The sequence below is a fragment of the Canis aureus genome, chromosome 1 (genome assembly GCF_053574225.1).
Source record: "Canis aureus isolate CA01 chromosome 1, VMU_Caureus_v.1.0, whole genome shotgun sequence".
In the NCBI taxonomy this organism is placed as follows: domain Eukaryota; kingdom Metazoa; phylum Chordata; class Mammalia; order Carnivora; family Canidae; genus Canis; species Canis aureus.
In genome coordinates this window covers 105,132,117-105,157,977 of record NC_135611.1, presented here as the reverse complement: position 1 = coordinate 105,157,977, position 25,861 = coordinate 105,132,117, and the positions used below count along the sequence as shown (strand labels likewise).

The 25,861-nt window shown below is 42.6% G+C and overlaps 1 protein-coding gene and 1 long non-coding RNA gene across 18 annotated transcripts in view; one reads left to right on the top strand and one right to left on the bottom strand.

Moving 5' to 3' along the window:
- Nucleotides 1–25,861, top strand: part of LOC144324750 (KRAB domain-containing protein 5-like) — a 167,336-nt gene that overhangs the window by 106,580 nt on the left and 34,895 nt on the right. For 11 of the 14 annotated variants that reach the window (XM_077916141.1, XM_077916107.1, XM_077916097.1 and 8 more), the window contains 2 exons: nt 6,589–6,715; nt 7,812–7,907. In XM_077916141.1, coding sequence (XP_077772267.1) covers nt 6,589–6,715; nt 7,812–7,907 — 223 coding nt within the window. Of the gene's footprint in view, nt 1–6,588; nt 6,716–7,811; nt 7,908–19,793; nt 20,069–25,861 lie in introns of those variants that run through there. The other 3 variants (XM_077916077.1, XM_077916083.1, XM_077916055.1) reach the window with 3 other exon arrangements.
- LOC144280458 (uncharacterized) lies at nt 3,835–23,242 on the bottom strand. Of its 4 annotated transcripts, XR_013348858.1 has the most exons (5): nt 22,880–23,242; nt 22,391–22,511; nt 21,087–21,245; nt 16,735–16,888; nt 3,835–4,356 (listed from the first exon to the last, which is right to left on the bottom strand). It is a non-coding gene; the product is annotated as an uncharacterized LOC144280458 (long non-coding RNA). The 4 variants fall into 4 exon arrangements; XR_013348857.1 differs by lacking the exon at nt 3,835–4,356 and having other exon boundaries at nt 16,715–16,888; XR_013348859.1 differs by lacking the exons at nt 3,835–4,356; nt 21,087–21,245 and having other exon boundaries at nt 16,715–16,888.

The window sequence follows — 25,861 nt, the reverse complement described above, 5'->3', positions numbered from 1 at the left end:
CTACCTCCCAAGATACATGTTAGCAATTGACATATAGCCCACCAATATACATCTGAGGTGTCTCGTGACAGGATTTATTGAAGAGTACTAAGTGTCCTTCCTTCAAAGGAGCTAGGCCCTGGAACGCCTGGGTCGCTCAGCGGTTGAGCCTCTGACTTAGGCTGGGGGTGTGATCCTGGAGTCCCGGGTTCGAGTCCCACATCGGGCTACCTGTGGGGAACCTGCTTCTCCCTCTGTCTGTATGTCTCCCTCTCTCTGTGTCTCTCATGAATAAATAAAATCTTAAAAAAAAAATAGCTAGCCCTGTCTTAAAAAAAAATAGACATCCTGGAAGCCTTGTTTCCAAAATGCTTTGGAGGCTCATGCTGTCCCTAACATAAAGCAGAAACATGAAAACTAGAAAAATCAGTGTTTGCAATTTTTAAATGTGAGGAATTTCTGGAGAAAAAGAGGACATGGCCTCTGACCCAGGGCACCAGGCTTTCCTGACAATGGGCCATTTCTTCTCTCCCAACTTGGAACTATATAATCAGTCACCAGTTGCAACCCCAGTGCAGATCTTCCTGCCCATGGGTCCTGTCCCTGTGCTTTAACAAAACCACCTTTCTGCTCTAAAGACGTCTCAAGAATTCTTTCCTGGCAACTGGCTCCAAACCCCAACACTTTACATGAATGGGAATTTCTTTTTATTTACTTATTCTTTTTTTTTTTAATTTTTTTAAAAATTTATTGATGATCGTCACACACAGAGAGAGAGAGAGAGAGAGAGGCAGAGACACAGGCAGAGGGAGAAGCAGGCTGCATGCACCGGGAGCCTGACGTGGGATTCAATCCCGGGTCTCCAGGATCGCGCCCCGGGCCAAAGGCAGGCGCCAAACCGCTGCGCCACCCAGGGATCCTTATTTACTTATTCTTTTAAAGATTTTTCTTTTTTTCATTCACACATGAGAGACACACAGAAAGAGGCAGAGACATAGGCAGAGGGAGAAGCAGACTCCCTGTGGGGAGCTTGATGCAATACTTGATCCCAGAACCCAGGGATCACACCCAGAGTGGAAGGCAGAAGTTCAACCACTGAGCCACGCAGGTGTCCCTTCATGGGAATTTAAAAAGTACATTCAATTTGTAACATTATTTGGCAGGGACTTATGAAAATAAACTTTCCTATGGAAGGGGAGCATTTTGTCGCCACAAAACATGTCTCTTTGGCCTAAGGATTATTTTATTTTATTTTTTATTTTATTTTATATTTTATTTTATTTATTTTATTTTATTATTTATTTTATTTTTATTTTATTAAGATTTTATTTATCCACAAGAAACACACAGAGAGACAGAGTCAGGCTGAGGGAGGAGCAGCAGACTCCATGCAGGGAGCCCAATGCGGGAGACTCAGGATGTGGGCCTTGTTTCCGGGACTCTAGGATCACACCCTGAGGGGAAGGCAGACGCTTAACCCCTGAGCCACCCAGGGGTCCCACCTAAGGATTATTTTAAAGAAACAAAGGAAAAGCTCTGAAACCCAGTAGAAGGTGCCTTTTGCAACAACATTTGTATTTATAAGGGAAAGCTCCACTTGTAAGGGTGTTTTCCTCCGCGTAGCTGCAAGAGGGACAAATTGTAAATTCCAGAAACTGATCACTGGAGTAGACGTGGATTTAAATCTGGATAACAACCAAAAGGAACGGTTATTCCTTTTGGCCTGTTCGCCTCTCCAAATGCTTCCCAATAGGATCATGTGTGGAGTTTTAAAAAGAATCATATCTAGTGCCCCCCCCCCCATTCTGTCATTCCGTGAGGGTGGAAACAACACTGTTCTTTTAATTAAATGCACGAGCCTGGGAAGGTCAGTTCCATGCAGCACACTTCTCCTAGCCTCCAGTGGAATCGTCTGCATCTGTGGAAGAGTAGGCCCCTGAAAAGCAGAGAAGGAAAACTCAAAGATTGGTCTCCAGGGAGAGAATCAGTTCTGAATTGCTCCTGACACAAAGGATGAGGAAGTTGGGCCTTTGCATTTCAAAGTCCTACCCGCAGGCGAGCAGCTTACAAGAGGCTCTGTTGGTGGTTTTTTTTTTTTTTTTTTTTTAATTTTTATTTATTTATGATAGTCACAGAGAGAGAGAGAGAGAGAGAGAGAGAGGCAGAGACACAGGCAGAGGGAGAAGCAGGCTCCATGCGCCGGGAGCCTGACGTGGGATTTGATCCTGGGTCTCCAGGATCGCGCCCTGGGCCAAAGGCAGGCGCCAAACCGCTGCGCCACCCAGGGATCCCTGCTGGTGGCTTTAAAGTCATTTTTTCCTGACGCAGCTGTGATTTCTCTTGGAATCTCTTCTGAGAAAGAGCTCTAGAAAAGGACGTGACAGAAGAAATGGCCAGTTGTCAGGTAAGCCTTGCTTCCCAGGTCAGAGGCCATGTCCTCCTTTTCTCCCCAAATTCCTCAGATTTAGATATTGCAAACGTTGGTTTTTCTAGTTCTGATGTTTCTGCTTTATGTTTGCACCTAATTTTTAAACCTTTTCAGAAATGACACTCAAGATCAGGTCTTTAGACCACTTCTCCCTATTAACCAGAGCCTTTTATCCCTTCACCCAATCTGGCTCTCAGTAGGCCATCAACGGTTGTCACTTTGAATTACAGACCTGTGTGCAAGTATTGAAAATAATTCCTTTGTGAGAGATCCACGGGGACGGTGTTGGGTTAAAGAATCCTTTTTTTTTCTTTAGATTTTATGAATTTATTCATGAGAGACACAGAGAGAGATAGAGGCAGAGACACAGGCAGAGGGAGACGCAGGCTCCATGCAGGGAGCCTGACGTGGGACTGGATCCCGGGATACCAGGATCACACCCTGTGCCGAAGGCAGGCGCTAAACTACTGAGCCACCCAGGAATCCCCCAAAGTAAAGAATAAACACAGTGGATATAAGATCCAAAAAAAAAAAAAAAAAGAATATTCTCTGAGAACAAACGGGGGCCCAGTCTTACTGTTTAGAACATGGAGAAGGTACTATATTTAAAATATACTAGCTGTTACAGGAAATGGAAACCGTCTGTGACTCTGTTCGGTTTCTGCCAAGGGCATTCTGAGCTTTATGGTCTTTCTGGGCATCTGAGCTTTATGGTCTTTCCGATATGGGATTCCCTGCCTAGGACATTCTGCAGGTTTTCCTGTAAAGTGCAGCTCATTCCTAAGGGCCTAAGATGGCTGTACTTGTGCTAATGCTAAACTTGAGGTGGAATGGCCTTAATTTTTCTCGGCCTCCACAACTGAAGTTTGTATAAATGAAGAGTATTCATAGTTTACAGTCTGATTTACTCTTCAGGGGCCACAAGAATGTGGTGCCTAAATGGGGTGTCTCTTGATTGAAAGTGGGCCCCTAAATATAGGGCGACCATCAGTTAGAAGCTGGTAGCAGAGGAAGTGAGAGAATTCACCTGAGGCAGAACAAAGGAGCTAGAAGTTCACATTGAATAGACAACGAGGGAGCTGGAGGGAGCTGCAGGTAGGACCACAGAGGAGAGGCTGTCTGCAAAGACGTATAGAGGGTGGGGGCTGTGGTTAAAGGGGGAAGATGAGGACATATGGCAACAAATGGAATCTTCCCTTTTTTGGGGAAGTGTACCTGGTTGTGAGAAGCCCATTGGCTAGTTCAGGCCTCTGGACACTTCAGGGTGGGTTGCCTGATGGGCCTGTCTGCATTCAGCCAGGTGGTCACTGGCTCTTTCTGCATTCCATTGCTCAAGCCTGTTTGCCTAAAAGCAGCGTCTATGAAGAACACACTGTTGCAGGGTTCTTGTCTGCCGAGTGGAAGAATGACTCTCGTAGACACAAAAGGGTGAAGTGATAGTTTACCAAGTGAGGGTGAGAACAGAAAGAAAGCTGTCTAGAGTGAGAGGGGTTTCAAACTGGTTGCCAATGAAGGCTTTTATGTTTGATCTTGTATAGACACCTGACCCGGGGACTTAAATCTTGACATCACCACTGATAGCACCACGATTACTTCTCCTTTCGCTATCTCATCTCTGATGTTTAAAACAAACGAGTTGGTCTGTTTATGTTCCCTTATCTGTGGTTTCTTAGGCTCCCCATTTCTGGGATTTTTGGTGAGCCCTGCCTGTCCCTTCCTCAACACCAGTAGTAATGGGTCCTTCAGTGTTCCTTAGGCACGGATATCAACGTTTCATTACAGCTGGTGTTAACTTCTTTTGGTTTGATGCTCTGCTAGATGTCTCGGCTGCAATGATCCTATTTTCCTTTTCTATTTGTAAGGATCTTGGATTTGCTGAGCAATGTGCAGAAACCATCCCTTTTCACCTGGAAACTTCTTTCTTCTGAGTTTCTCTTTGCTTGTAGTTTCTTAGGAGAACAAAGCAAAAGAAATGTAGGTAAAATGAAACGTCCGTAGTGAGATTTGCAGCTCACTGATAGATAATACTTGAGACAAGCAGAGTCTGACTTTTCTCAGGGAATTCACAGCTGCCTTAGTGTTAATGCTTTGCTTGAGGCAAAAAGCAACCTTAGCTTGATGGTAGCCAGACTCCCAGGATCCTAGAAGTCCTCTTGAACAGATGTAAATCCCTTTAGAAACTTATTTTACCTATACTGCGCAGCCCCCCACCCCCCGGCTTAAAAGCATATAATCCATGCTTCCTCAAAATCACACTGCAGCTTTTTCTGCCCAAGGGTCATATCCCTGAGCGTTAATAAAAAAAGGATTTTTTCCACCAAAAATGTCTCATGGATAGTTTCTTGACCTTTTACTCCCAACCCACACCAAGCAGTTTCCACTGGACAAATGAAAACTCAGCTTCATGTAGTTGATCATATCGACTTCAGGGAGTGGAGGTTCTCCATCAACCAGACTTCTATCCTGTGAGTTTTTATTATATTCCACACTTATGTCACTGACATACTCCTTTTTTTAAAAAGCTTTTATTTATTTACTCATGAGAGACACACAGAGAGAGACAGAGATATAGGCAGAGGGAGAGCAGGCTCTTTGAGGGGAGCCCGACCTGGGACTCCATCCTGGGGCTCTGTCCAGGGACTCCATCCTGGGACTCCATCCTGAGAACTGGAATCACGTCTGGAGCGAAAGGCCGAGACTCAACTGCTGAGCCACCCAGGCGTCCCACACTTCTGGTTTAAAGGCAAACATTTTTTGCTTGTATTCCCTCATTGTGCTAGACTCAAATAATAGCTGTTTTGTATCTATATCATGTCTTTGTATAGATAGGGTGAATGAAAGAAACATCATTATCCACAAAGAGATTCATAGTCTCAGGTCATTGACAGTGTTTCTTAAATTTGTCACCATGACAATTTGCTGCTCTGTCACGTTTTTTTTAAAGATTCTTTATTTGTTTATTTGAGAGAGAGCGCGTGAGCACAAGCAGTAGGAGTAGCAGAGAGAGCTACTATTTAAAAAAAAAGAAAAGTTGATGATTACATTTGTAGCCCACCAAAACTTTCCCTGTAAGAAAAATAAACAACTGTATGATATAAACATAGTATTCAATAATGTGTATACCTAAGTTGATGCTTTCAATATGCAACTTCAATTGGATCAACACACAGTATTTATGTATTTATGTATTTATTTAAAGATTTTATTCATTCATGAGAGACACAGAGAGAGAGAGAGAGAGAGAGAGAGAGAGGCTGAGACGCAGGCAGAGGGAGCGGCAGGCTCCATGCAGGGAGCCCAATTCGGGACTCAATCCCAGGATTCCAGGATCACGCCCTGGGCTGAAGGCAGGAGCTAAACCGCTGAGCCACCCAGGGATCCCCAACACACAGTATTTATAAGTTTTGTGGATCACATGCTATCCTCTGACCTCAAAGTTAGTACATTAGAGCCTAATACCATGTTAAATATTATTTTACTGCAGAAAGCAGGAGACTTCTGTAAGACAGAACTAGTTCTAAAATAGCTCAAATGACATGAGTTCACTGCTTGGTGAGTCACAGATGGAAACTACACTACATGGGATTCTCACACACAGGGATCTTGATTTGCCACAAATAAGATTATAGGGTATAACTTCCAAAGCAGAGACTCACAGAGCAAGGGGAAATGATAAATGATTTCCTATTATGGGGGGGTTAGGGTGGATATTTAGAAAGGGTAGCCTGTTACCTTATGTAGAGCTGGCATAAGGTTGCATATAGACGTTAAGAAAATACTTTGTACTTTAGGTAAATGATGTTTGTCCTCCATGCATGGAGAATTTTAGTATTATAATGAGGTAAAAGTAACTGTAGATGACTCCATGGGTTACACCTTAGTCTGTCTGCCTCAACCTGCGCCAGGCCAAACACTTCCTCGGGGCAGTCATTCCCCTTCTTCATTGGATAGTTTCTGTTTCACCACGGGAGACTGCCCATGAGGTGTTTTGGCCTCAGTAAAGGATAAAGTGGAAAGAGAGGTTAAGTAAAATGTGAGAGACTAAGGTTGGCATTGATAAGCAGGTAAGCAGAAAGGGTCAGATCATTGGTTCTAGCTGGTGACACTAACTCCCTCTTTCATCTTAGGTACATTGTGAACTCTTGTCAATGGCCATTTGGTAACTGTGGTATTTATTGCAGGGACTGCTGACATTCAGGGATGTGGCCGTAGAATTCTCTCCGGAGGAGTGGAGATGTCTGAACCATACTCAGCGGGAATTATACAGAGATGTGATGTTAGAGAACTATGGACACCTCCTCTTCGTGGGTGAGAATAACTGCTTTGAGATTTCCCAAATCAACTCAACCAAACCAACTCAACAAACTCTTCATTCCTTCCTTTGAAGACTGTCTCTTGGGTGATTCCTCATTGCATGACTGGAACCCAGTCCATGCAGTAAGGAACATAAGTTGGGGTTTTAGGGATCCCTGGGTGGCGCAGCGGTTTGGCGCCTGCCTTTGGCCCAGGGCGCGATCCTGGAGACCCGGGATCGAATCCCACATCGGGCTCCCGGTGCATGGAGCCTGCTTCTCCCTCTGCCTGTGTCTCTGCCTCTCTCTCTCTCTCTGTGACTATCATAAATAAATTTAAAAAAAATTTTTTTTTAAAAATTTAAAAATAAGTTGGGGTTTTAGGATTTTTTAAAAAATTTTTATTTATTCATGGGCGGGGGGGAGCAGAGGAAGCAAGGATCTTGACGTGGGACTTGATCCCGGGACTCCGGGACCACACCCTGAGCCAAAGGCAGATGCTTAAGCAGATGCTCAACCGCCGAGCCACCCGGGCGACCTGGGGTTGTAGGTTTAGAGAAAAATCTTAATGATATTTGCTTTTCAGCTTTAGCTTCCCCTTCCTTAAGGGGGTAACATCATTTCTGTAGATTAGTGGCAATTCTAAACATTGAGCAGCATAAAATGGTATTGCCCACATGTTTTTTTTAAGATTTTTATTTATTTATTAGAGACACACACACACACACAGAGAGAGAGAGAGAGAGAGGCAGAGACTCACACAGGCAGAGGGAGAGACAGGCTCCATGCAGGGAGCCCGACGTGGGACTCGATCCCAGGTCTCTAGGATCACGCCCTGGGCTGAAGACGGCGCTAAACCGCTGAGCCACACGGGCTGCCCTTATTGCCCACATTTAAACTCCAATTTTTACTCATTATTATATCAGTAGTACTTGGAAACCGAAGTCAGGATGTGAATATTTGATACCCTACCTGTTCTAAAGTGGCTGTTGGTCAACAGTGTTTGGAAATCATCTTCTGTTATTTTACAATGGCCTCTCTTCTCTATTGAGCACAATAGTGGATTGAAAGAATCTCCAGCAATACTTCTATTCCCTTTTTCTAATAAACAGGTCTAATTGTATCAAAGCCAGATTTGGTCTCCTTTTTGGAGCAAAGGAAGGAACCTTGGGATCTGAAGACAAAGAAGACAGTAGCCATCCATCCAGGTAGGTGGGAATATGTGAAGCAGATGACAGAAGTTGAGGTCCAAATCTAAAGGAGGACGATAGACCCTGAAGTGCGGTTCCAGTAGCTCTCCTTGAATCAAAGTCAGTTGGGGAAGCCCAGTTTTATTTCTCTGTCTCTTCCAAAGGGACATCTATTATGCAACATTATCATGCTCTTTTATTCTCTTAAGGATTCTCCTTCAGGTCCAGTTATGGTCCATCACATCCACAGGGAGGGCCAGGAGACTCCCATGGGAGTGGGAGGGCCTCCACAATCTGAGAGGTTTTCCATCGTTTTGAGGACCTTGGGGAAATCTCCCTGTTTCTGAAGAACTTGATGCTAACTAACTCTTTTCTAAGTTCTGTTTTGCCTCGTGTGGGAAGTGTGCCAGAGTTGTGGTGGCCATACGGGTTTTGGTGCAGAAATCCCAGGAACACTAGAGACAGACATCCCATGATTTCTGATTTATGCATTCCACTGTTATGGAGGCTTTAATCTTAATCAGACAAAATTAGAAACTCAGTGATTTCATCAGATAAAGTCCCTTGATGATCCTTGCCTGAATTATTTAAGATTTGCATACTAGTTCTTGGCCAGTTACATTATTTATTCTACCTTTATTTGCTAGCACTTTATGTTTTATTTTTTTATGGTTGTATTCATTTATTCATGAGAGACACAGACAGAGAGAGAGAGAGAGTCAGAGACATAGGGAGAGAGAAGCAGGCTCCATGCAGGGAGCCCGATGTGAGACTCGATCCCGGGACTCCAGGATCATGCCCGAGCTGAAGGCAGGGGCTCAACTGCTGAGCCACCCAGGCATCCCTAGATCAAAAGTTCTGATATGACATGGGCATGTATGTGCTTTGTAAGAAGTGAAGTAGATAGTAAAATTCCCATATTGAAAAAATGTTTTGCGTATAGAATAATTTTACTTCGAATAATTCTTTTTTTAAAAGATTTATTTTTTAAGTTTTATTTATTTATTTTTTTAATTTTTTTTAAATTTTTATTTATTTATGATAGTCACAGAGAGAGAGAGAGAGGCAGAGACACAGGCAGAGGGAGAGCAGGCTCCATGCACCGGGACCCCGACGTGGGATTCGATCCCGGGTCTTCGGGATCGCGCCCTGGGCCAAAGGCAGGCAGGCGCCAAACCGCTGCGCCACCCAGGGATCCCTATTTATTTATTTTTATTTTTATTTTTATTTTTATTTTTATTTTTATTTTTATTTTTATTATTTATTTTAAAGATTTTATTTATTTATGAGACATAGAGAGAGAGAGGCAGAGGGAGAAGGAGGCACCATGCAAGGAGCCCGACGTGGGAACTCGATCCTGGAACCCAGGGTCGTGCTCTGGGCTGAAGGCGGCGCCAAATCGCTGAGCCACCTGGGCTGCCCTATTTATTTATTTATTTATTTATTTATTTATTTATTCATTCATTCATTCATTCATAAGAGACACACACACACACACACACAGAGAGAGGCAGAGATGTAGGCAGAGGGTGAACCAGGCTCCTTGTGGAGAGCCCGATGTGGGACTTCATTCCTAGACCCGTGGATCACAGCCTGACCAAAGGCAGATGCTCAACCGTTGAGCCCTCCAGGCATCCCATACTTTAATTCAGTTTAGTATGTAGATTTCTAATTTTATTATATTTTTTAAAAATATTTTATGTGTTTACTTGAGAGCGCACAAGCAGGTGAAGAGGGAGAGAGAGAGGGAGAGGGAGACAGAGAAGCAGACTCCCTGCTGAGCAGGGAGCATGACATGGGGTTCTATCCCAGGATGCTGGGATCATTACCCGAGTTGAAGGTGGATGGGTAACTGACTGAGCTACCCAGGTACCCTTTTAAATATTCACATGAGCAGAGTTTTATGTTGTAACGTCTACTGAAAATTTCAGTAGTATACTATAGAGGCTCCCTTGTAGAAGATGAGTAGATGTTGTCATGTTGGTTTAAAATTCTCTTTTCACTTCTGATTTTTGATGGATGAGTTTTATATGTACATACACATATGTATATGCATATATATTAAAGATTCTATTTATTTATTCATGAGAGACACGCAGAGAAGCAGAGACATAGACAGAGGGAGAAGCCGGCTCCTCGCAGTGAGCCCAGAGTGGGACTCTTTCCCCGGACGTGGGATCATGCCCTGAGCCAAAGGCAGACGCTCAACCGCTAAGCCCCCCGGGCATCTCTGATAGATTAATTGTAATGTGTCACTGTGTTTCTGTCTTGACATTTATCCTACTTTTTTACTGAGATTATTGAATTTGCCTCTTTCCACATATGTGTGAAGTAGAAGCCTTTAGCTGTTCATGTAAACTCTCTGCCCCCTTTCACTCCTCTTCTTATGGGGTCCCCTTAGTGTTCGTATCATCCCACTTGTTGGGGTCCCATGGATCCCAGGCCATGTCCTTTTCCACATTTTTCTTTGGTCTTCGTAGTAGGTGATTTAAAACAAAGGGTCTTGGGGATCCCTGGGGGCTCAGTGGTTTAGCGCCTGCCTGTGGCCAGGGGTATGATCCTGGAGTCCCCGGATCGAGTCCCATGTCATGCTCCCTGCATGGATCCTGCTTTTCCCCCTGCCTGTGTCTCTGCCTCTCTCTCTTTCTCTGTGTCTCTCATGAATAAGTGAATAAATTCTTAAAAAAAAAAAAAACAGGGTCTTTGGAGAGCCCGATTCATTCTTCTGCTTGAGCAAGTGTTTTGCTCACTCCTTAGTGCATTTATTTAATTATTTATTTATTTATTTATTTATTCATTTATATTTTTTAAAGATTTTATTTTTTTTTTTTTGAGAGAGAGAGAGAGAGAGAGAGAGAGAGGCAGACACAGGCAGAGGGAGAAGCAGGCTCCATGCAGGAAGGCAGACATGGGACTGGATCCAGGGTCCCCAGGATTATGCCCTGGATGGAAGGCGGCGTAAACAGCTGAGCCACCTGGGGTGCCCAGTGTATTTTTTTTAAAGGTTGTATTTATTTATTTATTCATGAGAGACACAGAGAGAGGCAGAGACACAGGCAGAGGTAGAAGCAAGCTCCCTGTAGGGAGCCCACTGTGCCACTGGATCCTGGACCTCAGGATCATGACCTGAGTGAAAGGCAGAAGCTCAACCGGGGAGCCACCCAGGCATCCCTCCTTAGTGTATTTTTCAGTTCAGTGATTGTACTCTTTGGCTCCCAATTCCTGGTTGGTCGATAGTTATACTTTGTCTCTTTTGTTTACATTTTGGTCACACAGTTTTCTGAGATCATTTAGCCACATATCTGTTTTCTCTTCATTTCTCCTCTACATCTTTATGATAGTTAATTCTCTGTTATCCAATTAATAGTTCCTCATTAATCTAGGGTCAGTTTGGGGTATATATTTTGTTCCTGTGACTGGAACACATTTGTCTTTTCTTTTTTTTTTTTTAAGATTTTATTTATTATATTCATGAGAGAGGCAGAGACACAGGCCGAGGGAGAAGCAGGGTCCACACAGGGAGCCCGACATGGGACTCGATCCTGGGTCTCCAAGATCAGGCCCGGGGGCTGAAGGTGGCGCTAAACCACTGAGCCACCCGGGCTGCCTGACATTTTTCTATTTCTTTGTGTCATGTGATCTTCTGTTGACATTTGTGAATTACGAAAACAGAAAAAAGAAAAAGAAAAAAAGAAATAGAAAAGCAGCTTCTGGGCCCAGGATTATGTACTTTCTTTGTAGAGAACACACATAATAGTAATCCTGGCACCTGTCACACATATGCTGGGCATTTGTCATGTCTGAGTTTTTGTTATTTACACGTTACAAAAGGGCAGTTACTGCTTTATAGCTCATGATATCTTCCTGGCTCTTTCCCTTCAGCCCTATTATCTCTCCATTGTTTGAACAAATGCCCGCCTTTTGTCTGAGCAGCTACCACACTGCTTCCAGAGGGTGTTCTCACTCTCTCTTTTTTCCATGTCATGCATGACAGAAACAAGTTCCTCGGGCCCACACTGCTTCCAGAGGGTGTTCTCACTCTCTCTTTTTTCTATGTCATGCATGACAGAAACAAGTTCCTCGGGCCGCTATAATGGAGCCAGATCATTGAACATACAGGCCAGTCTTGTAAGAGTTTTCTCACAATGTTGCCATGGAGTGACAGGTTGAGCAGCTAGCTGCAAGGAACAAGTGTCAAAAACTTCCTTTGTCTCTCTGATATGGCCTTTCTTCATTTGTCCTTGCCTGGGGATGCTGTGCTCTCCTCATTGGCTTCTGAAGCATTCTAAAAGGTAATTTGGTCCTTTTTTGTCTCCATGGAAGAGCAAAGCCCTAAGTGCTTCCAATTCCTCAGTTGCTGATGTCCTATGATAGGTATTACTTTTGCAAATTAGCATTTTAATGTACATGCATGTGAGCTTAGTAAGTGGAAAAACTTATTTTGTATCTTTTAGTTGTGTCTTTCCATAACACCCTAGGCTTGTTAGCAAAGACAGGCAAAGAAGATTGTTATATAGGAAGATCCAAAAGCTGTGGCCCTGAGTATTTATAATTAATGAATGTCTGGGAAAGGGAAGGGGGAGGGAAAAGCAGGAAGGATGTTTCGATGGATATAATCAAACTAGGAAAATCACCCGTAATGAAATCTCAACTACCAGAAGAGGTCAAGGATATAAAACTTTAGGGGGGAAACCCCACCTTACGTGAGTCACATTGGCAGAACGGTATCTTTGAACCCGAGGGCCAAATTCCATTTTCATGCATACCTGTTCTCTGAAAGGACATTTGCAAATTCTGGAAACTCCCCCTAATCCATCCTGAAAATAACATTCAAACCATTTGAAATATAAGATTGGATCAGTCATTCACTGAGACATGTCTGAAAGTTAGACATGGAGAAAGAAAGCTAAGAATTCTAAATGTGGGACGCCTGGGTGGCTCAGCGGTTGAGTCTCCTTTGGCTCAGGGCATGATCCCAGAGTCCGGGGCCCGGTCCCGCATCGGGCTCCCTGTGAGGAGCCTGCTTCTCTCTCTGCCTATGTCTCTGCCTCTCTCTGTCTGTCTCTCGTGAATAAGTAAAATCTTTTTAAAAATTCTAAATGTGACTGATTTGGGAAGTCTTTTTCAGAGGGTTCATTATTCTTCCACCAATACATAATCAATCCTTTTTCAATGTCTTTAATTTAGATAAACACGGGGGAGGGGGGTCTTTATTCAGACATCCATGTTTAATAGTTATCACATAATACATAATTTGGAGCAAGTTATTTATCTTTTTTTTTTTTAAGATTTTATTTATTCATGAGACAGAGAGACAGAGAGAGGCAGAGACACAGGCAGAGAAAGAAGCACGTTCCATGTAGGGAGCCTGTTGTGGTACTTGATCCCGGGACCCCAGGATCACTCCCTGGGCAGAAGCAAGCGCTCAACCGCTGAGCCACCCAGGAGTCCCACGTTTTTTATCTTTATGTGTTATACACTTAGAGTCCTCACTAAAAGCCTTTCTATCTTCCATAATCACTGAGGTGTTTATACTCGAGACAGAACGTTATCAGTGGAATATATTGGGGAGAAACAATAATCAAGGGTCAGGAAACTCAGTTTCCAGATAACTAGTCTACAGTAATACATGTGGGAAAGTCTTTTATGAAAGCTCAAATCTTATTTTACATCATTGTGTCCTCACTGGAGAGAAGACTTACAAATGTAGTAACTCTGGCAAACCTTTAAACTGGTCTTCAAAACTCAGTCAACAGCAGAGATTTCATAATGGGAAGAAATCTTACAAATGTAAACATTGTGGCAAAGCCTTTAAGCACTACTCAAAACTTACCATCATAAGGTAATACATGCTGGTGAGAAGGCTGACCAATGTAAAAAAAAATGCGCAAAGCCTTTAAGCTTTGTTCAGAAGCTACAACTTTCTGAACATCAGACAGTGCTTAATGACAGGAACCCTACAAGTGTAAAGAATGTGGCAAAACATTTAATACATAATGAAAACTATTCGACATGAGATAATACATCCTGTGGAGATACTGTACAAATGTCAAGAATGTTGGCAAAGTCTTCACAGGGAACAAACTCTTACTCAATACAGGAGAAAGCATACTGGATAGAAACCCTAGAAATGTAATGAATGATGAAAACCTTTGTTCTTAATACACACTTCAGAAGAAGGAAGCCTTCATGAAGGATGAAATATTGAAGATGTAAATAATTGTCTAACTATGTAATGGGAATGTGAAATCTAAAATAAATAAGAGGGGATTCCTGGATGGCTCAGCGGTTTGGCGCCTGCTTTGGGCCCAGGGGCATGATCCTAGAGTCTCGGGATCCAGTCCCATGTAGGGCTCCCTGTATGGAGCCTGCCTCTCCCTCTGCCTGTGTCTCTGTCTCTGTCTCTCTCTGTGTGTCTCATGAATAAATAAATAAAATCTTTAAATCAATCAATCAATCAAAGAATTCACTGTAGAAAGCAAAAGATCAGTCTATTTCACACATGATTCTAAATTAGGATATTTATTATGGAGTAAAATCCAAAGTTCAAACACTTAATTACATTTTAGATTTGGACAATGCAGGTATTAGGGGTGTCAACTCTTTCACCGTTGAAAATCTGCTCGTCACTTTTGACTCCCCATACATAAAACCATACCTGTTTATCCATGGAAATAGCCTATTGTTGACAAGAAGCCTTCCAGAACAGGAACAGTCAATATCCCATTCTTAGTATGTTTTCTGTACTATATCTGGCATTGTTTTTTTTTTTAATATTTTATTTATTTATTCATGAGAGACCCAGAGAGAGAGGCAGAGACATTGATAGAGAAGGAAGCAGGCTCCAGGCTCCTTGCAGGGAGCCCGATGTGGGACTCGATTCCTGGACCCGGGATCATACTCTGAGCTAAAAGCAGAGGCTCAACCGCTGAGCCACCCAGGTATCCCTATTATGGCATTGTTATAATAATGTAAGCTTGAGAAAAGAAAATGTTAAGGAAATCATAATGAACAGAAAACATGTTTACAGTACTTCAAGAAGTACGTATCAAGAAAACTTATGTGTAAGTGGACCCATACTGTTCAAACCCACTTATTCAAAGGTCAGCTGCACTTGCTAATATGCCTGAAAGGATCGAGAGAGGATGGATGTCTGGGGAGGGGTATTAGTGTGTCTTATTTGCTTTTGACCATATTTGAGAGTTTTTGCATGGCAAATAGTATTGATTTGACTCTTAAGTCATCTCGTGTTGTGCCTTTATTGCGTGGGTGCATTCAAGGTGATTTGATTGTGGCTGTCTCACAGACATGAGGGGCTCTTATTTGGTGGGGAATTCATTCATGCCTACTTTGCATAGACGATGAAGGAGACTATGGTTTACAATTTATGAAGAAAGTCCACATGGAGATGCTGTTTGTGGGTCATGAGGAAGAGTGACCTAAATCATGATGAAGTAAGTGTTCAGAGAGTCATCATTTACATTAAAGTAAGAGAAGGGTGCCTGGGTGGCTGAGTTGCTTAAGCATCTGTCTCTTCAGTTCAACTCAGGTCATGATCTGGGAAGTTGGGATGGAGCTCCATATTGGGCTCAGTGCTCAGCCCTGTCAGCTGGGGATCTTTCTGTCCCTCTCCCTCTGGCCCTCCCTGCTAATCTCCCACATGTTCTTTCTCTCTCTAAATAAATGGATAGGGATGCCTGGGTGGTTCAACGGTTAAGCATCTGCCTTCAGCTCAGGGCATGATCCCTGAGTTCCAGGATGGAGTCCCACATCGGGCTCCCTGCGGGGAGCCTGCTTCTCCCTCTGCCCAAGTCTCTGCCTCTCTCTGTGTGTCTCTCATGAATGAATAGATAGATAGATAGATAGATAGATAGATAGATAGATAGATAGATAAGCTTAAAAAATAAATGGGTATCCCTGGGTGGCGCAGCGGTTTGGCGCCTGCCTTTGGCCCAGGGCGTGATCCTGGAGACCCGGGATCGAATCCCACGTCGGGCTCTCGGTGCATGGAGCCTGCTTCTCCCTCTGCCTATGTCCCTGCCTCTCTCTCTCTCTGTGACTGTCATAAATAAATAAAAATGTTTAAAAAAAAATTTAAAAAATAAATAAATAAATAAATAAATGGAGGGCAGCCCGGGTGGCTCAGCAGTTTATCACCACGTTTGGCTCGGGGCCTGATCTGAAGACCTGGGATTGAGTTCCACTTTGGGCTCCCTGCATGGAGTCTGCTTCTCCCTCTGCCTGTGTCTCTGCCTCTCTCTGTGTCTCTCATGAATGAATAGATAGATAGATAGATAGATAGATAGATAGATAGATAGATAAATAAGCTTAAAAAAATAAATGGAGGGCAGCCCGGGTGGCTCAGCAGTTTATCACCACGTTTGGCTCGGGGCCTGATCTGAAGACCTGGGATTGAGTCCCACTTTGGGCTCCCTGCATGGAGTCTGCTTCTCCCTCTGCCTGTGTCTCTGCCTCTCTCTGTGTCTCTCATGAATGAATAGATAGATAGATAGATAGATAGATAGATAGATAGATAGATAGATAAATAAGCTTAAAAAAATAAATGGAGGGCAGCCCGGGTGGCTCAGCAGTTTATCACCACGTTTGGCTCGGGGCCTGATCTGAAGACCTGGGATTGAGTCCCACTTTGGGCTCCCTGCATGGAGTCTGCTTCTCCCTCTGCCTGTGTCTCTGCCTCTCTCTTTCTCTCTCTCTTCTCTTTGTGTGTGTCTCTCAAAAATAAATATAAATAAAATCTTGAAAAAAGAAGATAAATGGATAAAATAATTTTTAAGATATAAGGAACATAAGATAAAGAAACATCCTGAATTTTAAATAGTTTTACCAAGGAGCACCCGGGTGGCTCAGTGAATTAAGCATCTGATTCTTGGTTTAAGCTCCGGTCATCATCTCAGGCATCATCACCATAGTCTCCTCATGGGGTGGAGTGTGTTGGGGATTCCATCTTTTTCTACGCATCTCGTGGTCACTCATTCTCTCTTTAAAATAAATAAAGAATCTTTTTTTTTTTTTTTTTTTTTTTGGCTTTCTGACATCAAATTCTTTTATTTTTTATGTTTTTAATTCTTTTTTATTGGAGTTCAATTTGCCAACATATAGCATAACACCCAGTGCTCATCCCATCAAGTGCCCCCCTCAGGGGGGCATCCCCCAGTCACCCCCCGCCCCCCGCCCACCTCCCTTTCCACCACCCCTTGTTCGTTTCCCAGAGGTAGGAGGAGTCTCTTGTGTTCTGTCTCTCTCTGATATTTCTCACTCATTTTTTCTCCTTTCCCCTTTATTCCCTTTCACTATTTTTTATATTTCCCATATGAATGAGACGATATAATGTTTGTCCTTTTCCGATTGACCTTTTTCACTCAGCATAATACCCTCCAGTTCCATCCACGTCAAAGCGAATGGTGGGTATTTAAATAAATAAACAATCTTAAAAAAATAAATAGATTTGCCAATTGCTGTTTAAGGAGACTATGCTGGCAGTTCATTAACATCTGGATGTATCTTTATATTAGCAGTTGGTAGAAGTCAAAATTATTAGTTATCCCGTTCAAATAAAGAGATTTCACAGACGTCTGAGGAAATTATACTTAGCTATTCTGTAAAGGGTATAAAATTATTGTAAGTCCACTTCGACTCCATACTTGGTCTCTATTTATTTATTTATTTATTTTAAAGATTTATTTATTTATTTATTTATTTATTTATTCAGAGGGAGGCAGAGAGGCAGAGACACAGGCAGAGGGAGAAGCAGCCTCCATGCAGGAAGCCGGACATGGGACTCGATCCCAGGTCTCCAGGATCACACCCCAGGCTGCAGGCGGCGCTAAACTGCTGGGCCACCGGGGCTGCCCTGGTCTCTGTTTAAAAGGCATTGAGAGGGACGCCTGGGTAGCTCAGTGGTTGAGCGTCTGCCTTCGGCTCAGGGCGTGATCTGGGGGTCCTGGGATTGAGTCCCACCTCAGGCTCTGTGCAGTGAGACTGCTTCTCCCTCTGCCTAGGTCTCTGCCTCTGTCTCTGTGTCTCTTTTGATTAAATAAATAAAATCTTAAAAAAAATAAGAAAAGGCATTGAGAACAGAATTCACAGAAAATTACCTCTGAGGAACAAGAATGGTTCTTGAATGCTTGTAATGGGTATTTTGACTAAGAATCATGGTGATGTGGCAGTGGTGTCTTTAGAGTGCATTTGAAATTATGTTTTAATTAGTAACACTGGATGGATTGTAATGTGTTAACAGTGATCTGGAGTGAAGTATTTTTTTTTTTAAGGATTTTATTTATTTAATCATGAAAGACACACAGAGAGAGACAGAGAGACAGAGACAGAGAAGAGAGGCAGAGGCACAGGCAGAGGGTGAAGCAGGCTCCCTGCAGGAAGTCCAATGTGGGAACCGGATCCCGGGTCTCCAGGATCATGCCCTGGGCCAAAGGCAGCGGTAATCCGCTGAGCCACTGGGCTCTGCCCTGGATTGAAGTTTTATCCCATACCAACCATAGCCTGCCCCAACTTCATCAAGGTTGTAGGTAAAGAGACAGGAACACAAAGTATACTTGACCTTTGTGCTATGTGAGTTTGAACACTGTGTAGGTCTACTTATAGCGAGATTTATTTATAGTACAGTATTGTAAATGTATTTTCTCTTTCCTCTGCTCTTCTCAATATTGTCTTTTTTTGAGCATCCTTTGTTGTAGTATTATCATCTGTAAAATAACATGTATATTCATTGACTTTTTTTCTTTAATGAGAGAAAGAGAGAGAATATGCAGGGGGAGCAGTAGAGGGAGAGGGAGAGCAGATTTGGGCTCGATCTCAGGACCCTGGGATCATGACCTGAGCCAAAGGTAGACGGTTAATAGACTGAGCCACCTAGGCATCTTTAATGGACTGTTTTTGATTAGGTTTCTGGTCAACAGGAGGCTATTAAAATTAAGTGTTAGAGAGTCCATATTATACATGGATTTTCAACTGCATGGGTGTTGGCACACTGAACCTCTGCTGTATTCAGGAGTCACCTGTATTTGTTAGAGCAGTGGGATGCTATGACTAATAATCTTTTTTCCCTGTGGTCTTAAACCTCAAATAATTTGAGGTTATTTTGTTTTTAAGATTTTATTCATTTATTCACGAGACACACACACACACACACACAGGCAGAGACCTAGGCAGAGGGAGAAGCAGGTTCCATGCAGGAAGCTCGATGTGGGACTCCATCCCTTGATCCCAGGACCCCAGGACCCCAGGATGATGTCCTGAGCAAAGGCAGAAGCTCAACTGCTCAGCCACCCAGGCGTCCCTATTTGAGGTTATTTTCCCCAAGTTTATGTGATGTATGTTTTCCTCCTTATATTATACTACTGCTAAAGCAGTATGATGGGTTTTTTTCCTTTAAGATTTTATTTATTTATTTGAGTGAGAGAGAGCACAAGCAGGGGGAACAGCAGTGGGAGAGGGAGAAGCAGACTCCCTGCTAAGCAGGGAACCCGATGTAGGGCTTGATCCCAGGACCCCGAGATCATGAGCTGAGCTGAAGACAGAAGCTAAATCACCTGAGCCACCCAGGCACCCCAGGATGATGTTTGTAATAAGGATGATATAGATGTATTATTGAGCGTGTGGCTAAATGATTTCTTGATAATGCTGTGTTGGAATGCATTTTGTATAATCACACTGCCTGCAGGGGCTTTGAACGGACCCTAGTTCTACCCAGTGGCAAATAACACTAGATAAAAGGCCCCCAAGTCACAAGTAAAGGTAACTTTTGATAGGACTTCCTCTATAGTGTTTGTGAAAGAGCTGTCTGCTGGCAGTATTTAGCATAAGCTCCCCTTAGAGAAGATCCCTGCACAGTTAATCTTACTCATTTTGGTTTGATTTGCATTCTAGATTTAGCCCAGGAACTCGAAAGCACTCCAACCATGGACTCGAAACATGGCATCTGCCCCACTTCTTGGTCATTTTCTCTGCCTGCAGTCAATCTTGAACCCTTCATGCTGTCTCTCAAGGCATATTATTTACATCCTCCAGTACCTATGAGTAGTAAACTTTATTTCCCTTTCTTTGTTTTCTTTTATTGAACCTTGGCTCATCATCCAATGCCCAGGGGTCCTACTTCAAAACTGTTAACTGAACAAAGTCAATACACATATAATTACAAGCCACATCTACAGAATTTTCGATCGCTATTTTTCTTTGTTTATGTTGTTTTGGTGAGCATAGAGAAGACAACATTTATGGGTTTGGTATCCACAGAATGCAAAGTGTTATATTAAGTTAAAGATATGGGCAGCCCAGGCGGCTCAGCGGTTTAGCGCTGCCTTCAGCCCAAGGCCTGATCCTGGAGACCCGGGATCGAGTCCCACATTGGGCTCCCTGCATGGAGCCTGTGTCTCTGCCTCTCTCTCTGTCTCTCTCTCTCTCTGTGTGTGTCTCTCATGAATAAATAAATAAAATCTTTTTAAAAAACGTTTTAAAAAAAGCTAAAGATATATCTCTTTTTTCTTTTTAAGATTTTTTTAAATTTATTCACGAGAGGCAGAGAGACAGGCAGAAGCAGAGACATAGGCAGAAGGAGAAGCAGGCTCCTCAGGAAGCACGATGTGGGACTCGATCCCGCAAATCTGGGATCATGCCCTGAGTCGAAGGCAGATGTTGAACCACTAAACCCCCCAGGGCATCCCAAGATATATTTCAGAATAGTAGAGTAACTAGGAAGAAGTACCTGTGTGTATATGTGTGGGTATACCTATATCTCCAGAAGGAAAGGGAATATTGGGGCAAAGAAGGTTATTTTCAAACTTCATGATTTCCTAGTAAACAAAAATGTTTACTAGATTCCTGATGGGAATAATTTTCTATACGTTGCGTTGAATTTATTTCTCCTAAATTTCGTATGCCTTGGTTTGAAAATCTCTCCGGGCAAATTGTGTCTCATCTACTTACCTATTACTCATGTAGGATCTACTCTGTTTTCCTTGTTTTGAATGTTCAGGAACTGTTGCTTGTATGTCTTAGGGATTTTAAGAATGGTTTGCATGAAATGACATGGTGTTCAAAAATTCATCCGAATGTGGGAGTAATTTCTCACTGAGCATATTCAATTCCATGTAGTTTAATTGCTACATTTCATTTCTTCCTTCTTAATTGGAGAAGAACGCTAAGTGCGATTTCTTTACTTACTATTCTTTTCCCTTCTTGGAAGTGACATCATCCAAGTTAGTCACTTTCGTATAACAGTTTGATTTAGGTGAAAACGTGGAGACTTCATGAGTCATGGGATGTTTTAACATTCATTTGAAGAGACCAAGTTGGGACAATGCTCGGGGTGTGGTAGATGTTCTAAACATAAGAAGACAATATTTTATTGGGAGTGATGATGCAGCCCAAGGCGAGATGAAAAATATCTAGGCTAAAGAACCGACATGAATTCTTCATGGGGGGGAGAGACTGCCTGTCCAAGTCTGCACTACTGACTGTAAATTTAGAAAGACAAATTTTACTTGTTTTGTTTCCAAATCATTCCCAGTTTTTCCATGTCTTCCTCTCCTTTATAGTGTGTGGCATCACAGCTGTCCTCCTTTTGTATCTTATGGAGACCCCATTGTCACTGCTCTCTCCCTCCCACATAAGCCACACAGGCTGTTGTAGGTTCTTAGGAGGAGCTTTACTTTTTTTAATTGAGTCGGAAATGGTTGGTAACTGGATCATTTGAGGCCATATCTGAGATTTAAATACTATGCTGTCACCACTTCCTTGGTAGACCGGGAAGCACATCAGTGGGCCACAGGACTACTTCAGGCATTTGGTACCAAGAGTTGTGAGGACAGATAAGACATGCTAACGGTATCCTTCGAGAGGGAGAGAAGGCTTAGTGAAAGCAAGTATGAACAATTTAAGGGATTTCATTTATTTTTTTTTTCAAGGTTTTATTTATTTATTCATGAGAGACACAGAGAGAGGCAGAGACACAGGCAGAGGGAGAAGCAGGCTCCATGCAGGGAGACTCGGACCCGGGTCTCCAGGATCAGACCCTGGGCCGAAGGCGGCGCCAAACCGCTGAGCCACCCGGGCTTCCCAAGGGATTTCATTTATATGAGAAAGGGACACAGAGAGAGCATGCAAGAGCTTGCAGGAGTCGGGGGAGGGGCAGAGGGAGAAGGAGAAGCAGACTCCTCAATGAGTGGGGAGCTCAGTGTGGGGCTCGATCCCATGATTCTGGGATCAAGGCAGATGCCCAGACGACCATACCAACCAGGTGATCCTGGACAATTCTTGAAAGGTGGGGAAGTTCTGGTCGGGAGCTCTCTTTGGTCACTGCAATGTCTTAAGTAGCTTCTAGTGATGAATAAAATGACAGAGATGGGGATTTGAGGAATGTGGTGATTTTCTGGGATTCAAGGCAGTCAGATCCATTCCACATGAGTTAATGAATTCCCTGGTGGTCCTCAGACCTAGCTGCTATTGGGTGACATAGATAACTATACCTTTCCAGGTGCAGATGTGGGAGTGGGTGGAGAGAGGATACGGATGATTAAACATTTTGGGCATAGGTTTAAGGTGTCATCTGGCAGAGTCGATGTTGATGATGAAGAAGGCTTTTGGATACTAATAGGCAGAAGAAGAAACACTGATATCCCAGGTATATAACCCCCACATAGATCTGCTTCACTATACATGTTTGACATTCCAGGGATGGTGACCCACGGCTGGCACAACCTCCCTCCCTCACTTCCACTCAGCCCCATGATCAATCTAGTCCTGTGTTCTTGACTGTGTGCAAAGCACTGCATATCTTAGGAGCAGGTCACCAGTCATGGATGCTTCAAATGGCCCACCCAGTTTTTAGTCTTGATATCCCTATGTGGTTTCACAGCCCATGCAGTCCTTAACACCCTTCCTGATCTGAGTGGAAAGAGGATTTTTATCAGTTGTCAAAACTGATAAAATAAAGTTGGGTATCATGTTATACTCACATTTTAAAGTGGTTCCACTGAAGGATAATGACTCATTCAGGAAAAGCCATCCTCCCCAAGGCACAATGCCCACGGTGTCATTGACCTACTCTGGGCTCTTTTCTTCTTGGGAGAAGAACCCTAGTTCTAGGTGGTCCCCCACAGTGGGGCACTGTGCTGGCCCATGGAGAAGTGTACTGTGGTCATAGGGAAACGACTCCACTTAACCTTCTGATGCTGTCCCTATTGATCTTTGTAGTCCAGGGGGTGTTCAGCATCACCCCTGAGTCCTGAGAATTGCCCAGTGATGTCTTATGTGTATAGTTGCTAGTTGAGCTTATTATGAGAAGTACAGAAGTGGGATCTACCTATGTCACCATCTTTATGATGTCAACCCTCTGTGATGAATACTTTTATATCTCGTGAGGTAACAATGAATGTCTTACTACATACATGTATGTATGTGTGTATATGTTTATATGTGTATATAAATATGCACACACTGATTATGTGTTATTGATGAGATAGAATGGAGTACATTTAGATACTTTACAACATTATGAAGAAGAGTGACAGACTCCTTCAGTGTTAAAAATTATTCGACATCATATTTATTTTTGCCATGCAGCATGTTTAATTGGTTATCACACACGGTGTTGTTTTTTGTTTAGTTTTTTTCCAATTTCATCCTCACGTTTCAGTTACAACTCTAGGAAAATTCCAATGGAATATATTCAAGCAAAGTTTAGTGTTACCAGGAACATTTAGTTTATATATGTTTTTTTTTTATAATTTTTTTTATTTATTTATGATAGTCACAGAGAGAGAGAAAGAGGCAGAGACATAGGCAGAGGGAGAAGCAGGCTCCATGCACCGGGAGACTGACGTGGGATTCGATCCTGGGTCTCCAGGATCGCGCCCTGGGCCAAAGGCAGGCGCTAAACCGCTGCGCCACCCAGGGATCCCCAGTTTATATATGTTTAATATTCTAATGGAGATGTTGGGGTTTGGAATTACCGTGTTTTTACTTTACACTCTATCCGCTTAATTTTTTTGTGTTTTCCTATATGAATTTTAAGAAAATAATTCTATATTTCCTTCTTTTTTTGTGAATATTGTATACTCAGTACCATATTGCTTTAGCTATAAATTCATGCATGCCATGAAAATTTAGTCACAGTGGGAAGTTCCTTCCTAACTTTAATTTCAACTTGTCAGCATACATTATGACACTTTTATTTGTGTATTTGTTTGTTTGTTTGTTTGTTTGATTAAAGACTTTATTTATTAGAGAGAGAAAGAGAGAGAACAGAGTAGAGGGAGAGGGAGAAGCAGACTCCCTGCTGCTGAGCAAGGATCCTGGGGCCCTGAGATCATGACTTCTGCCAAAGGCAGATGCTTAACCCACTGAGCCACCCAGGTGCCCTGACACTGATCTTTTAATATACATCTCTTATTCTTGGACATTTTTTAAAAGTAAAGTCACATGTGGAGATCGTAGGTGAACAGTTCAGTGGGATTTCACAACCGAATCCCATCTCTATAATCCATTGAGCCCAAGAAACTTTATTTTGTTTGTCCTCTAAAATTCCCCTTGAGGTCCTTAGTAATTTTCCCAAAAGCTCAACACTCCTTTAACACGTAAGGAATAGGTGCCTGTCCTCGTTTTTGTACTTTACGTGAATGTAATCAGGTGACGGGAACTCTTTTGTAATTGGCATTTTTTTCCTTTCTGTCTCTTGCCTGTAAATTTATGTATCACTGCATGTTGTTGTGCACCATTCATTAGAGTTGGATGGATCCAGTTCCATCATGTGAATATCAACTGACTGCATCGTTCTAGTATTAATATGCAAGTGAATGGTTCTCAGTCTATGACTGTCATGACTATTACTGGCATGTAAAATCTATAATTTGTCTTTAAGTGTGAAAAATGTAGATATATCTGCTGCCTCTGTGTGTGTGTGTGTGTGTGTGTGTGTGGGAGTGAATTGTTGGTAAATAGGTTTATTCAGCTTTAACAGACACTATGAAACTCCATCCCACAATCTTTATACCACTTTTCACACACATCGCAGCACATGGGATTTCTGGCTTATCTACATACTTTCCAAAATTTGGTAGTTTATGTCATTTTCACAGTAGGCTTCTGGTTGGAAGGAGAATAACCAACTCTTGGTTTTATTTGCTTTGTTGTAGTTACTTCCTTTTACTATGGAGTAAAATCTCTGTATAATCTCTTCAAAGTGTCCGGTTAGTTATTATGATCCTCTTCCTGTTAATGTGCAGTCTCAAATTGATAGTATTGAATTCCAGGAAGAATTCTCACTTGATCATGTTGTAAAATGGTAAAGTGTGCTTTTGATTCCGTTTGCATTATTTCATTGTGGACTTTGCATGAATATTCCTCACAGATAGTAGTTTGTAGATTTCTTTACTTGTAGTTTCTCCTATGGCTTTGATAACCTGCTAATGCTGGTGTCCCAGAGAGTGTTGTCATTTTCTCCCTTCTCTTTACTCCTTGCAAATATTTGAGGATATTTGAAGTACTTTCTCATTATATATTTGTATGAATTATCCCGTGAATTCATCTGGCATAGGATTTTTCCTTGTTCGGAGGTTTTTTAAAATTACTTTGTCAATTTACTTAGTAGGCGTAGATCAGTTGAGATTGTTTTAGAAATTGCTTCATGATGGAGTCCAGGTAAGTTAGATCTTTTTTTTTTTTTTTTTAAGATTTTATTTAATTATTCATGAGAAACAGAGAGAGAGAGAGAGAGAGAGGCAGAGACAACAGGCAGAGGGAGAAGCAGGCTCAATGCAGGGAGCCCGACATGGGACTGGATCCTGGGTCTCCAGGATCAGGCCCTGGGCCAAAGGGGGCACTGAACCGCTGAGCCACCAGGCTGCCCCCTTTTTGGGTATTTATATCCATTCAATGGTATTTATTCCTTGGTATATATATGTATCATTGCCTCTTTTAATTATTTTCATTTCTGTAGT